This window comes from Myzus persicae, unplaced genomic scaffold, assembly GCF_001856785.1.
Source record: "Myzus persicae strain clone G006 unplaced genomic scaffold, MPER_G0061.0, whole genome shotgun sequence".
In the NCBI taxonomy this organism is placed as follows: domain Eukaryota; kingdom Metazoa; phylum Arthropoda; class Insecta; order Hemiptera; family Aphididae; genus Myzus; species Myzus persicae.
Window position 1 is genome coordinate 427,465 of NW_019103889.1, and position 15,767 is coordinate 443,231.

Here is a 15,767-nt window from a genome sequence, read left to right on the forward strand (position 1 = left end):
ATATTATGAGTCATTAAAATGTATGTGTTTGTTTTTGTTTATGTTTTGCAATACTATTTTCCATATTTTGTACAGTGATTGACGTGTTATGTTTCATATATTATTATTTAATCAAAAACTTTAAATATTATTATTTTTATTCAAATTGTTAATATTTCTTATATGACAAAACAACCAAAAAAAGTAATAAAAATAGTTATATATATATATTATATATATATTAATATATAATATATTATACTACTTATTTACCTACTAAAAGTGTATGAAAAAATATATTATACATTTTAGATAAGGAAAACAATGTGTACCGTTAAACTAACCTTTAATTTATTGTAATAAATGTTATATGAAATTATGCAAACTCTGTCTCTGACAATTTAGTTTACTATATACCTATATGTGTGTGTGTGCGTGTGTGTGTGTGTCGCCAAAAATAATTCTCACCATACATTTGTATTCATTATTCGTACGCTGCAGCGGCAGTATGCAATTTAGCAAACATTCGTTGGGATTTAGATTAGGTAATGATTATTTCACACACGAGCTTGTCGTCTCAATTTAATCTCACGGGTATAATTAAGTTAACTACTACCATTTCTTCAAACGATAAATATGGTAATTACTGTAACTAAAGTGCTAATGTTTCTACGGAACAGCTTAATTTTAATATGTAAATCGAGTAAAAATATTTAAACTCTATTCGAGAGTACCGAAGCAACGTCCCTGTGATGCTGTCGATCAAACGCTTATGCGAAATCCAAAATATTATAAACGACATAGAAAATAGATTACTTTTGGATGCGTTCGTGCATACCTAATCGATGAAAAATTTATTTTTATTTAAATTTATATTAATTTAGTACTATTTATGTTTGTTTATAAATTATTATTTTTTCGGTAAAAACGCATGAAAAAAATGTTTAATGAGTTCTCTTAAATTATCGTAAATACTAATTTTTATAAATCAATATTTGTATACATACAAACTTGCAGGAAGTTCTTGGAATTTGATGGCACCTCACGGTGTAGCTGAATTGCTCGTGATATATCATCCATAATATTATACTTTCTCGGAATGCATAAATGTATATGATAACTATTATGAAAACTAACTACGCCCGCACATCGCTGCAGATCGTCAATCACAGTTTTTACTCGTCGTACCCGTCTAAACAGTATGGTCAGAATTAAAAGCTATCTCTTTGGGTTTAAAATATAAACGTAGACAAGTTTAACGAATAACGGTTGCTAGTTTATAAGTTTTTTTTCTGTTTATTGACGGAGACCAGAAGCTGGTTTTGGTACACCTCGACGAGACGATAACCTCGTAGTACGATAATAATATATGGAAAGCCCGGGGCGAGTCGGGAAAAGTTCGACTTCGACGTTCGACATCCGCAAAAAAGGCATCGATGGTGGCGGTGGCGTATCCGGGTCAGTTGGTACAACTTTTAACATACCAAAAAACATTTACGGTTTCGTTTCTCGAGCATTGAAAAATAAGTGTCCCGGACCGATAATATATGACAGCGTGGCGGTGGTGGAAGACTTTCGATTTTGTTCCGCTTGTCATAATTTATTGGAAAAGTTCGTTGACGTCGTTGGCAGTGTTATTTTTAACTTCTTCTTATAAGAGACACACCGGTTACAGTTCAATGACGTGTATGTGGGTGTTTAATATTTGTACAACTGCCAAAAATATCTTTTGAATTTTTTGAGATTATTAGACGAGGTCCAGGTGAAAAGAGAACTTTTGTGTTTTTTTTTTAAATAACCTTTTCAATCACATATACAGTCTACGGATGATAAAATAGGTAGGTAACATAAAAAGTGATAGTTGCCATGTGACCAATACACAAAGCCATTACTTATTGATGCACGGGCGCATTGATCTGAATTTGTTCGTAGGTATTTCTGTTGCAAACAAAACTTTAACTCAATTTGTCACAAAAATGAATTCTTCCGACGAACCAAAAGGTAAGTGTGAGCATTTCAGCATTTCAGTGTTGTCATTTGTTTGAGATAATTTATATTCGTTCACCAAGTTTAAAACATTAAGATTTCGACATAAAACAATTTATGTATCTGTTCGTCACGTAATGACGATATTATACTGTAATATAATTTACACTCTAAAAACATATTGAATAAAATAATTAAAGAAGTCGATAAAAAAACATACAATAGTAAACAGCAGAAAACTTTGTTGTTTTTTTGTTCATTGCTCGTTTGAAAAATTAAAACGTTTTTATTGTACTTTATAAACATTAAAAATGAAAAAAACGGTAAATTCTCTGAGGAAATGATTTTAATAAGCATTTTATTCTTTTATTATTTATTCAACTTTATTTGAAAATTGTATAAGTACGCCAAAATATATTTGTTCTTCAGACATTAGAGTACTAAATTGCACTCACTCAATTTTCATATAAAAAAGTGGATGTTCAATTAAAGTTCATCACAAATGGCCTTTGTATAATATTAAAGTACTTTCGTGACTGTTATTTAAGACATGCTATTTTATATGCTTGAAATAAATTCTAAAATTCAATTGTATAATAAAAACTTATATTTTAATTTTTAACACACATTATTAAAGTTTTAACAGAAATAAGTAAAGTTGTTTGAATAATAGAAACAGCCTTACAAAATATAAAAATATACAAGCATTATTATTATTAAGGAGACAAATTAATAAATTATATTGAATTTATCATACAAAAATGTTTCAATTTTAAGATAGTGAAAATTGTATTATTACAATAATTATTGTTTAAGGTTTAATGAACTTTTATATTAAATATGAAAGACTATAATTATTTATCTTTAAGTTTAAAATTAAGAAATTTCAGTCAAAAACTCAAAAGTATTTGATAATTTAAAATATACTTCAATAAAAAAAAAAAATAATACAAAAATACTTTAATATAAATATTATACTATACTTTACTTATACAATATCCTAAAAATGGTTATCGGTCAGGTTTTTAGTAAAGGTAAAAACTATACCACGAGTAGAATGTCTCTAAAGCTGTCTTATGACATCAAGTCTTTCCTTGATATTCCTCACTGAAAATTATTGTATTGTCAACAAAGGGATAATTTTTACTATTTTCTAGAAAGTTTAAAAGATACAACTTTAGTTATGCAATTATCACATTAACGGTGATCTACGAGTAATAAGAATACGTTTTTAATAATTCTAGAATTTTCTTTAAATTTTGTGCATAGTCATTACTTATTTACATACATTATTAATTATAGAAGTGTTTTAGAGACGCAATATCATTACCATAAAACGTTGACCATACAAGGTTACTCGTTTCATATTCGTAACTATATGATATGTATTTAATACATTATAAAAATCTTAACTCGTAAATTATTTTTATGTGCACTTAAAATACCGAGCTCCGACGAGTACCGCAACACCCGTCTGGGTACAATATTCTGTCCGTTCCTTTTTTTTTACATAAAAATATAAATCATTCCTATTTAAATAAATTGATACTTGAATTTACGTTTCGAAATAGTAAAAAAAAATATGAAGAGGATACCTCTACTCGACATAATAGAAACAATCTAAAATATTATTATTAGTTATATTTCTCCCCTACACGACGTATATAACATCGGAATCGTGTAAGATAATATAATGTATTGGGCTTTTGGTCAAATTAAATTTCTCTGCCATTCCGGAGTGTAAGCAATTGCGTTGAGTGCACAATAGTAAACGTCAATAAGGACCGTTTAAAAATAAAGATTAAAAAAAAATATTGATATTTTATACTGAAATACCTAACCGATTTTGCGGATCAAAATGTATTAAATGCGCAATAGTAACGCAACCGCGGACAATATTATATACATATCATTACCAGTTACCACAGAGAGACATCGGAAATTGTTGGACGAATATTATATGTATAATCTATATACACACCAAACTGGCTCGGGTCCAACTCATAATTCCTAAAACGCCCAATGAGATACTCGTAAAATCCGAGTGAACCGAGCTTAATAACCAATTAATTACAGTCGCTATTATATTCACTGCCAATGCGTCTTCTATAAATTATATGAAAACGTAATCTGTTAGATACCTACCTGAACGGATTTATCGGCAAAGACTATACGACGTTTAATACGCTCATATAAACGCGCATGGATAAGAACAACGATCGATTATACGCTTTCCGAAAACATTCAGTTTTAAAACATTTAAATACCACAACTTGAGTTTATACTCACGTTAATAACGTCAAAGTTATCTGAAAACTTTCCAACACTACGTGTACCTACGTTGTTGAAGGTTTTCGTTTTATTAATTTAAATAATAATTACTGTACGTAATAACCCGAAAACCTATTTTACGGAAAGCCGTTCGAGAATAATTATTTTATTTCATGATTATATGATTACAACTTCAAAATGACCCCGATAAGATGGAGCACTGCAAAGAAAATAATATATTCATATAAACAAACAATTCTGAATAATCCTGATTGCAGGTGTTAGATATAATAATAATAATAACAATAATGATAATAAATCGTACGAGTCACGAGATCAAATCGGATAAGTATTCATATAAATTTTCTCAACTTACACATTCAAAATAGTTTGTAAAATTACCGTTATCAAAAATATATACTCTACTCCGTAATATATCCTAATAAAATATTAAGAATTTTACGAGAATTTTTAATTTCTTTCTGGGTGAATTGTTTGAATCCTATTACGTTGATGTAGTTATTGGTGAAACACACATTGTGTCATGATTATTCAATATTATGTAGGTATGAAAAACATCAAAAAAATTATCAGATGATAAAATGAAAACAAATTATATTTTTAATAAATCATTTGTTTGATATAATAATACGACGTTAGAACACAAAATAATATTTGAAACAAAATCAATTGTTATGTATTGCAAAAATATCACAAATGTAAATTGTGTAATAAGCACGATTTATATTTCACATTCGCATATTTTTATGACATGTACGACTTACAGACACTAACTTAAACTGTAACACAGAATTTTTTTGCCACCGCGTGTACTGATAAAATACTATGCACCACTAACATGTAATATCGTGTGATATGTAAAATAAAAAATAATTTCTCCAAAATGAAATAAATATTAAAACAAATGTTAGAGACTTACGATTGTTATTATGAAAGTCCAACAAATAATAATATCAGATTTATTTAAATTAAAGAGAGAGAAAATTCCATTATACGCATTTCACATAACACTGTAATATACTATTTTTTATAATTTTATTGTCATTCGAATATTTACGTCAGGGGATCCGGAAAAATCGTTTAGATTTTTGGAAAGCTTCGACGAATGGCCGCTTCCTGACGTCATACAAGCTGAAGCCCGTCATGAGTTGAACGCGACATTTTACAATTCGATGGTCGGTTACGTTATTGATCAGTAAGACACAATATATTTTTAATCCTAAGTAACATTAAAATCAGAAATTACAAAAACGTTAACACGATTAAATTTATTGCATTTATGTAATTATATTAAATAACGATAATACGATATACCTAGTCAGATATTATTATACGGGCATGTTGTAATGACAAAAATTATTTTATTTGTGATAATTTGTGATGATTTTACAAAATTATGTATGTTTTATTTTGTGTCTGAAGACACTATTTCTAACTATGGAAAAAATACTAATAATTTCAACGTCGAGAATGGTTTTTAGACTTCTGGTAGCGAATTGGATCTAGTATTCTATTTTGGTGCTTTAGGGGGTCAAAAATAAAAAAATTACCAGCATTTTTAAAAATTATCAAAAAAATTATCATAAATACTTGATATGTTACCAAACGTTCAATAAATGTTTATATTAGCATTTTTTAAACGTTTTTCTATACTTTTACACATGTTATTATATTTTATACACACAATGATATTTTAAAATGCAATGTTTTCTGCAAAAATTAATTTGGCCTACCGCATATTAGGTACATTATTACTATAGGTAATAGTAAAATAAATTACTTTAATCGCAGTATAAATATATTGTAAAACATACTTATAAGTATTCGCTGATAGACCATCCTCGCTTAGAATCGTTTTACGTATGCAATGATATGTATCATTGAATTCAAATCGAACACATACATTACAGTGTGATTTACTCAATTACGAGGTACGCTCGACGCCTACAACTTACTGTACATCGAGTGGTTGCCTGCTATCCTTCTTTATTATTTATTTTTGAAACCCACTCTTTACTAAAGCAAAGAAGAGCTGTCATTATCGGACACCGTGGAAATTCAAGAAAAACTTGGAACAGTTGGTGAAACAGAAAACATGGACCGGGTAACGTACATATCGGGTAACGTGTTCGAAGGATTCACGTCCGAATCGATACCACACAACACGGGACGTCTATGTCTGGACGGCGGCGCCATTTACGAGGTAAGATTTTTGCAACCTAATGTCAACGTAAGTAAGTTTACATATCGGTATAACGAGGACCTTATAATGTACAATATAACATTATAACTATACTTTACATAGGATTTCTTCTTTTTATAACAGCTGACTAAAGGATGGTTGGCAGCAATTCTTCACTCGTCGAGTTTCTCCGCTTTCCTTTTCGATAATTAGAGTATTTTATTACTTGATTATCATAAGCGGTCTTCCACCGCTATATTTTCCCTCTCAATAAATCATGCATACTTACATACTATGGGCACCTTCTATTATTATACTAAGTAGACTAAGTCGTTATGGCGGACCATATAAGTCCAATTTAATTTTCTGGTTTTCAAGAAGCTTATATTGTATTCCCGACTCTTCTGATGACATTTTCATCTTCAATGTGTTTTTTCCAACTTATTGTAATCATCCGTCTATAACACTATGTCTCGAATTCAAAAAGTATTTTTTGTTCTGTTTTACCTTGAGTCCATGTAACACTGCTATATGCTCCAAACATAAGGCTTAAATATATTGTTCTCACTTTTATGTCAATACTTTTTGAATATAAGTGCCCATTCTTTAGAGCTCTGAAATGTGCATTTACCCTGATTTATTTTGCTTACTATCTCTACTGCGGCCATCATAACTTCCAAGTTATTTGTACTCGTTTACTTGCTCTAAAGTGTCACTACCTGGTGTACTTTAGTAGTTTGGTTTTTCTTTGTTAACTTTCAATATTCATATTTAATTAATTTTTCTTTGTAATAAAGGATTGCTCTTAGAATATTCTATAGGCTCTCTTCTCTAACTATTATCACCGCAATAGCAACTGTAAATCGAAGTATATATTTTATTCTTCATAATTTTATAAGCTTCAACATTTTCCCTAACTTTATTTATTGCTTCTTTTTCATATAAGTTAAACAGGAATGGGGATAGTCTGCACCTCTATCTCGCTCCTTTCCTTAGGCTTAGTTCTTCCTGACTAGATAGTAGATACACATTGACACATTATGCTACCATGTCATGTTTGTAGACAATTTTGATTATTCTTCTATTCTTATAAAATATCATCCCCCCCCCCGCTCTTTTCAGTATTTTAAACATCTGTTTCACTTAAAATCGTCAATTTTTAAAATAAATACGCATACATTTTTAATCCAAGTAAACTTTAAACTTTGTTTTGCTTTTCAATGACTTATCCAAGCTCTAAAATATTTTCCATTGCTCCTCTTTTTTGTTTTAAAATTAATTTATCTTCATTTAATATCCCATCATATTATTGGTCTGTTAAATTAATTGCTTCGACATATACGAGTAAGAGGTTTTGATGCATACGATATTATACTTAACTTGTCATATGTTTTGGCCTCTGTATTCTTGGTCGTTGGTCATCGGATCAACTATACACTTTGCGAAATCTCTTGAAACTTGATCGGTTTCATAACTCTTGAGAATTAGCTCAAATATCGACATTTTGGTACTTCCTCATTCAAACGTAAATGATATAATACTCCCGTACAGTTAATACATATTTTAATTACGGTATTAGTTGTATTGCAAGTTTAAATAAGTATTTTCTGATTTAATTTTTTTTTGGGGGGATTTTATTCTCAATTATATAATTGATTATTAATATGTTGAATAGGTGTATGGAGTTTCTGGTTAGCGCATTTCACCACTCCATCATTCTATTCATTCTACAGTTAGTTTTCAGGCTTATTCGATTATGATAATATTGTCCACGTCCGGCGAATCGTAAAATCACATTTGCATTTCCCGCTCTCGGTAACTTATAAATTAGTCAAAACCCAGTCATCGCGTAATTAGTTTTATCGTAGGTGTGCGCATATAACTTCTATAAATACTGCGGTTAGTCCACATACATGTAAACACATATACGTTGTATACTTATACGAGTAAACCGAACGCGATGTGCGGATTTCCGATGTAAACAGCTTCAGAAGCTAAATTTCGTCGAATCCACCGCTACCGTGTACGAACAAAACCACAAAAATCTCCATCAGAGCTTATACGGCGCTTACTTGCGCGTGTAATTAGTCGACTACGGTCTGTTCGGTGAAATAAGGAAACATCTATAAAGTATCATAATATTACTTCTCCCTCGTACGTTTTACGCTATTTTGATTAATAATACCGTAATTCTCCTATTTGCTCCAACTATAAGCTGACGAGTACCTGAACGGTAGAATATTATTATTTATAGATACTATTACACGTAAATTATTTAACAGTGCCTACGTATTCTACACCTGTCTCAACTTATCAATCATAATTTGAATACTTAAGTAGATATTCGTTTCTTATCACGGTTATCGTGATAAAAATATTTACCGTTGGTTGGACACATACATAATAAATGTATAATAACCGAATACCTGTATACCACGTATATACGACAAGGTGTTTTTGATTATGATGCCTGTAGCAACCATTTGTCACTAAGTCAATGTTACAAATAATTGTCATCAAATGTATACACTACTGCACTGCCCCAATGAATTGATTACAGAGTATTGAATATTGATGAAATAAACGATTTCGCGAATTCACTAACGGATTTGTAGTAAAAAATATTATAAAATGTTTTTGTTTTACTTTTACAGCAAATATAATTTACAGATATTAATTAAGCAGATTAGGTACAAAATGAACCGTCGGGTAGGTCGTTTTGTCTTATTTTATCATGCAAACAATATTCTCATCAAACGTTGCTCAAGTCACATAGGTATGACTACTTTAAACATCGGTGATATAAATATAGAGTCGATTATCCATCTAATTATAACATCGTATTATTCATATTATGCGTTATCGTTTATAAAATTCGGGTTAGGTTTTTCGTTGACAACCGCGGCTGTATCGTATGTAATTGAATTTCGACGCGTTACCAAATAATCGTGCGAGCTTTTGTAGACAGTCCCTCACCCCGCCTCTGCGATGACCTGACCACTGTTGACGGGTCACGGATGCTCAGAGAAAAATGTTTTCACGCCCCCACAGGGACATTTCAACGACGGTATTCCCGAGGGCAGGGGTGTCATAAAATGGTTGGACGGCAGTTGGTACGAAGGCGAATTCCTGAAGGGCCTTAGGCACGGCCGAGGACTGCACGTGTCCTGCGAAGACGGCCGTCGGTGGTACAGCGGCGAGTGGACGAATGGCATAAGGAACGGTCATGGAGAAACGTCCTGCTGCGTCGGCCAACCGGACGGCGCGTTGAATTACTCCGGCGACTGGGTGGACGGGCTGCCACACGGCAGCGGCACGGCGAGTTGGCCGGACGAGACACGGTACACAGGTGGCTGGGCGCGCGGCCGGCAGCAAGGCCACGGTAAGGCAGTGTGGCCGGGCGACCACGTGAGTTTGCTTCGGGTTATGAACATCGAATTCGGTTAAATTACACGATAGTCTTCAGAAAGAATACTGGTATATGTACCATTGGAATACCATTTTAAATTTCCAGTGGGTATGCCTACGTGAAGTATCCGAGACATAGATCACACCCAGATCTTAAATAATAACAATCAGTGGCGTGTCCCAAAAATCCCTTTATTTGTGTCTTTGGTATACAATGTTCATTTAAATGTATTATTATCAGGGTTGGGATTTTATGGCATTGGCATATTTCTTAAACAATTCTTAGAGATAGCAGAGTAAGCTTAAACTTTGTTTCATAATTCAGAAAACTAAAATTAAACATCTAATTTTGCAAATTTAGAGATTTCTAGATTTTAATGGTATATTTCTGGACTTTTTCGAATATTTTTAACCAATTATTTAGTCAAAATCGGTCAAATTCCATGTGAAATAATATAAAAATAAACGTGTTTACTGATTATTGTCTAATTTTAAAAGTAATTATATAGATTAAGTAAAATAGACAGACATTACGGACGCGATGGATCTTTCGAAAAAGTCACTCGTAAGTACGTTAAGATTAGGGCACCTGGAAAAAGTCTTGTAAAAATGTATATAAAGTATATGCGAGAAATGTACGCTTCGATGCGATCAAAGTAGATAATCAATGGTCAGAGTCTCAATCTCAAGTACAATATAATAATAAATATAGTACGCACATATAGGCGTGTGAGTGTATAAATATATTGTCCTAGGTAGACTCGCGGCAAAATGGGTACACTACGTGAGAAGATTCGGAAAATAATTTAAAAGAAATTCGTCGGCGTAATCGCATCGAACTCGCGATAAAACGCCGCCGGTGAACTACTCTTTGTCGATCGCACAGTGTTTGGTTTGGAATTAAATTCCTGGAGGAATATTTGGACGGGGGACGCGAGAGGCGGTAATGGCATTACGCAATAATAAATATATTATTATTATCATTATTATTTTTTATTATTATGACGATAACTTCGTTGAAAAGAAGGTGGATAAGAGAAAAAAAAAATCTGAAAATATATGGATTTTCTCATTGTTATATGGTACCTGCTACCTCTATTTTCATTATAACGTGCGGTTACAACACAAAAACACCGTCCGTAGTGATGGCTGGGTAATTGTCATAGACCATAATATAGTTTCTAGTCTAAACGACGATTAAGGGAGATAATAACGTGAGTTTGGCTTTATAACTTGAAATTGTAATTCTGTAGACACAAACAGTCAAACTTTTTCTACAAAGTTAGGTACCTACGTGGCTACGTATATATACAATATGTTATAAACCTAGAAAGTGTTATTCTAGTATATTTTGTGACATTTCAACAAACCTGAACATTATTACAAATTAAAATAATGGTTTTTATTTTAAAAACGACAAGACAACGAGTTTGGTTTAAATATTTTTGGGAATTAGTATAACACACATATTATGGTATGTCCAACATTTTGTACACGAGTCCGTAATTGTCCGTTGTTTATTAATATCACTAAAAGATCGACGAAACGTGAAAAAATTATAATATGTGAAAGTGAGATATCTCTATGACACTTTAAATATATATTTTGTTATGCAATTCAGTATTTCGAAGAAAATGCATATCACACTTTTTAATATCCTATCCAGACATAATATTTTCATATTTTTACTTCACAGGTTCTTTTCCCTGTCTTCGACATTATGATATACACTATATTACATATTAATGTATGTACATATACCTACAAATCGTACATTTATTATGATATTTTATTATTGTTGCACAATATAATATTGTAGTGATACGGATAGTGATCAGTTTTCATTTGTTTTAAGTATTATGTAATAAAGCATGTAATAAAACCGCTACAACTACAGCAAAATAAAATAATAAGAGTATGTNACCTACAAATCGTACATTTATTATGATATTTTATTATTGTTGCACAATATAATATTGTAGTGATACGGATAGTGATCAGTTTTCATTTGTTTTAAGTATTATTGTTTAGTGCCTATACGATTATATTCAATGAAATCAATCGGGAAACAGTTTACTTAAATATCGTTTTCCTGAAGTTGTTCTTTTATATGTGTGATAATTAGACAATTATATTGATTATAGACTAGTGTCTACTACTTGCTATACTATTCTTGGTACATAAAAATAAGACCTTCATTAAATTATTGAAATTATTGAGTTTTTCTTCATGTTAATATCATATATTATTATAGCGTAATAATGATAGGTACATGTCGAATAAAAAAATGTATATTTTAATTATAATTTTTTAATATCTCACGCAAAAGGTATTTGGAAGAGAAATATAATATAAAATAATAAAATAACAATACACAATATATGTGTATCAACATACAATTATTTTGCTGGATTATAAACAACACCGAGAGTTCTATCTTCTTAAGATAATAATAATTATATAATCAGGTATTCTCGCAAATACATTAACTGAGAAACAACACGCATTTTCAATACAATAATATATTATTCAACAAATACAGAACACTCTGATAGATTATTCTTGTAAGACCTGCTATTACATCATAAGTGCGAAAAGGGAGGCTTTAGGGGCTGACCCCTTTCTAAAAAAAATGCCAGTAGCCCCCCAAACATTTCCTACATTTTTTAAGTTTTTAATATTAATTATTATTATAGTAGAGCTCCCCCTCCCCCCAAATCGCAAACACTATTTGCGGCTATGTATCTCATCCAAAGTTGCGTTTTTCACATTTTATGTCATAGAAATATAGAAAATATTTCCATACAACAAGTTTTATGTAAATAATACATACATACTATATTATGTTTGATGTATATTATAATTAAATGACAGGTTTACGAAGGTGATTGGGTAGACGGGCACATGGACGGTACAGGCACATACGAGTGGAATAGCAATCTTCAAGACTACGATCGGCTGGTGCTCCTGTGCTTGTGTGACAAGTACACTGGTCAATGGTCAAAGTCAAAAAAACACGGTAAGGACAAGCAATAGAAAGAGGATTAAAATAATATATATATAGTTATTAATTGAAAAGGCCGAGTGCATTTGAAATGATGCACGTTTCGTTAGAACTTAGAGGTGTCAAACTTCGGAATGGTACCTCAAGTTTACAAAACTTATAATATATTAAGTACGAGGAGTTATTTCAATTCGAATAATGAACGTTCAAGCTCAGAGATGAGGGCGTTTTATTTTGACAGTATTCCACGTGACATAAACCAAGATGGACGAACATTCCACAAAGCTCTTTGCGATATCATCAAATAATAATAACACATAATCTTGTGATTAACCTGTACATATTATATATTAGGTACCTATTTGATTTTCACTGACACCAGCACATTATTTATAATTTACAACAGCCCAGTGGTTGGTTGGACGGCTTTCGGAGTTCAAAACTAAACGTCAGTCATTATTTTTAACGATATTTTTAGATATTTTCTATTCTATGACGAATACTGTTTGACCTTAAAAGTTCACTTAATGCACGCGAGCTCAATCTATAAGATTCAGTGGTTAAAATATTTTATTTTTCGTAAAACGTTCAAAACAGAAACTATTGTTACCTACATCATAAGACTTAAAATAGAACAATGTTAATTTACTATTAGATGTACATTGCATAGGTTGTACATCATAGAACATCATAATATTATGTACATCACAATGTAGGTACACGACATTAAACTCACCACAGGTCTAGGCGTATTCTATTCTGCGGACATCGAGACGACGGTGGCCGGCCGCTGGGTGGACGACTCTTTGGACGGTCCGTGTGAAATGGTCTTGTCCACAGGTCGCCCGCCAAAGGCTTCCGGTCTCGTGTTCCGCAACAACGTTCTTTACGAAACGCGGCCCGTAACACCTCCGCCCACCAACACTAGTCACAAACTCGCTGTGTCGACCCCAGGCCGTAAACGTCGACTTTCGTACAAGCCCGTAGTGGCCGCGGCTGTGGATTGTCCACTATTGGTTGGTTCCGGGAGCCACGACCAAGAGTCCCATATTGATTTCCGGTCGGCAACCGCGTCATCCCGTCTGGTACGGGCCGACATCCAGATGGTAAGCTCGGCGGACGAAGGAACGCCGTGTGGTTACGACCTGACCGATCATGTTCTGAGAATGGCGGACATGTGTAGGGAAGATTTGGACGAGGTGACCTCTCATGTCGGGGACTTGGAGGCTGATCTCCGAGACGCAGAATGCTCGCTCAGCGTGTACGACGAACGTCTGACAGAACTTTACCGGGCTTACGGCTCGTTCTTGGCCGACAGACCGATCGATTACCGACCTCTGATGACTCGTCTCGGACTTTGGCAGATGATTGTCGACGGCCGTCTGCACGAGCATGTGTCACTAGCTGACTTTGACGACTTGTTGTGTGAGTATAATACAAAACTAACGCTATTCTCAGTTATACTTATCGCCACGTTGCGTCCTGCTGCGGCAAACGCTTTGATCGCTGTCAATATGATCTATATATTATAACAATAAGGTAATACAATAATATTATATATATACCTGACCAATGGATACCATAGATCGGTATTGGTCTTCCGATTATGTTATGTAGAAGTGCTGTCTCTGCAGTTACTGAAAATGTTACAGATAAAATAACGGAAGTGACAGAACTCGAAAACAGTAACTATATTTATAATTTCCTAGCGCCGTTTCTTTCCTGACACCGCCATGACGACCGGCGTTTACAACATTGCCTATCCGTTTTTAATTTGTACTTACACTATGATGCAGATAGGTATTGATACGAAATGACAAAATGTGTGGGATTCAAAACTACATATTATACTCACAACCCATCTACCCACATCTCGACAACATTTTTTTCACACTATAATATTTTCTCTCCTTTTTATCGCGCTTTGCGTACGATTAATTTTTTAAGTACATTAAAACGCGGTGTACAACAAAAACAGAATTCAAATCGGTTGTTTGTTCTTTTACACCATCGATTATCATGCACTTAAAACGAAACAAAAGACTCCGCCGCTTATATAAACGTCACCCTCCGTTAAAAAGAGATCTCCTCATTTTTTAAAGTGACAACGTGATATCTCACAACAATACATATAATTTGTGTTGGTCTAAATGCGTCCATTAAAAAAAATAAAAAAAGTACCTCTGCACACGTACCACGTACTGTACATATAATAGCGCAGACAATATACAAACAATGGTATGTACACGATTTAACACACCATGATTAATATCAAAAAGCATTATCACCCGTAGCCGACGAAGGTCAAGATATTTCAGACTTATTAACAAACACTTAACACATATTATATTAAATATCTCAGTGTAAAATAGTATATTATTGTTGTTTTAATTGCAGCACTGTAGTGCGGTCTGATACAGGGAAATGCAGTGTCGCTGAACACGTAATTAAGGTGTGATATAGGTAGATACATTTTGTATTTTAATCAATAATTAATTTTTCAATTGGATATTACTATAGTAGTATCCTAATCCTAATTTAATATAATACTTTCAACACAGCAATACGACAATAAAATATTCCTAACCTTAAGCCCTTTTTCAAATAATAGCAATTGCGCTTATCGCTTATAGTTATGACTATGATGGTCGGTGGTGGTGGTGGTGGTTGATTCGAACTTTTGCACCACATCCTAAAAATAGTTCGATGCCACCGGAAACGTGCACTGTACCCTTCACCCTTACACACACCTGAACATGCGCGTTGTGCATATTATAAGACGTAAGAATACGACTTGTTTTTTAATGAGATATAAGCTAGATTACTATAGTATAGAAGACAAATAATAAATTATGTATTATAGTTACGAAATCTCGTTTATTTTTCGTTCGCTACAGTTTCCTTTATTATTAAACC

The 15,767-nt window shown here is 32.6% G+C and overlaps 1 protein-coding gene across 1 annotated transcript; it reads left to right on the plus strand.

Moving 5' to 3' along the window:
- Positions 1-1,955: 1,955 nt before the first annotated feature.
- LOC111035932 (phosphatidylinositol 4-phosphate 5-kinase 6-like) lies at positions 1,956-12,883 on the plus strand. The gene is made up of 5 exons (XM_022317766.1): positions 1,956-1,980; positions 5,320-5,452; positions 6,280-6,460; positions 9,491-9,847; positions 12,722-12,883. The coding sequence occupies exons 1-5, from the start codon at positions 1,956-1,958 to the stop codon at positions 12,881-12,883; spliced, it is 858 nt and encodes a 285-aa protein (XP_022173458.1).
- Positions 12,884-15,767: the final 2,884 nt, after the last annotated feature.

Coding starts and splice junctions, on each gene's coding strand:
- LOC111035932 (XM_022317766.1), top strand. CDS start 1,956: ATGAATTCTTCCGACGAACCAAAAG. Junction 1,981..5,319: donor TTCTTCCGACGAACCAAAAG/GTAAGTGTGAGC, acceptor TATTTACGTCAG/GGGATCCGGAAAAATCGTTT. Junction 9,848..12,721: donor CAGTGTGGCCGGGCGACCAC/GTGAGTTTGCTT, acceptor ATTAAATGACAG/GTTTACGAAGGTGATTGGGT.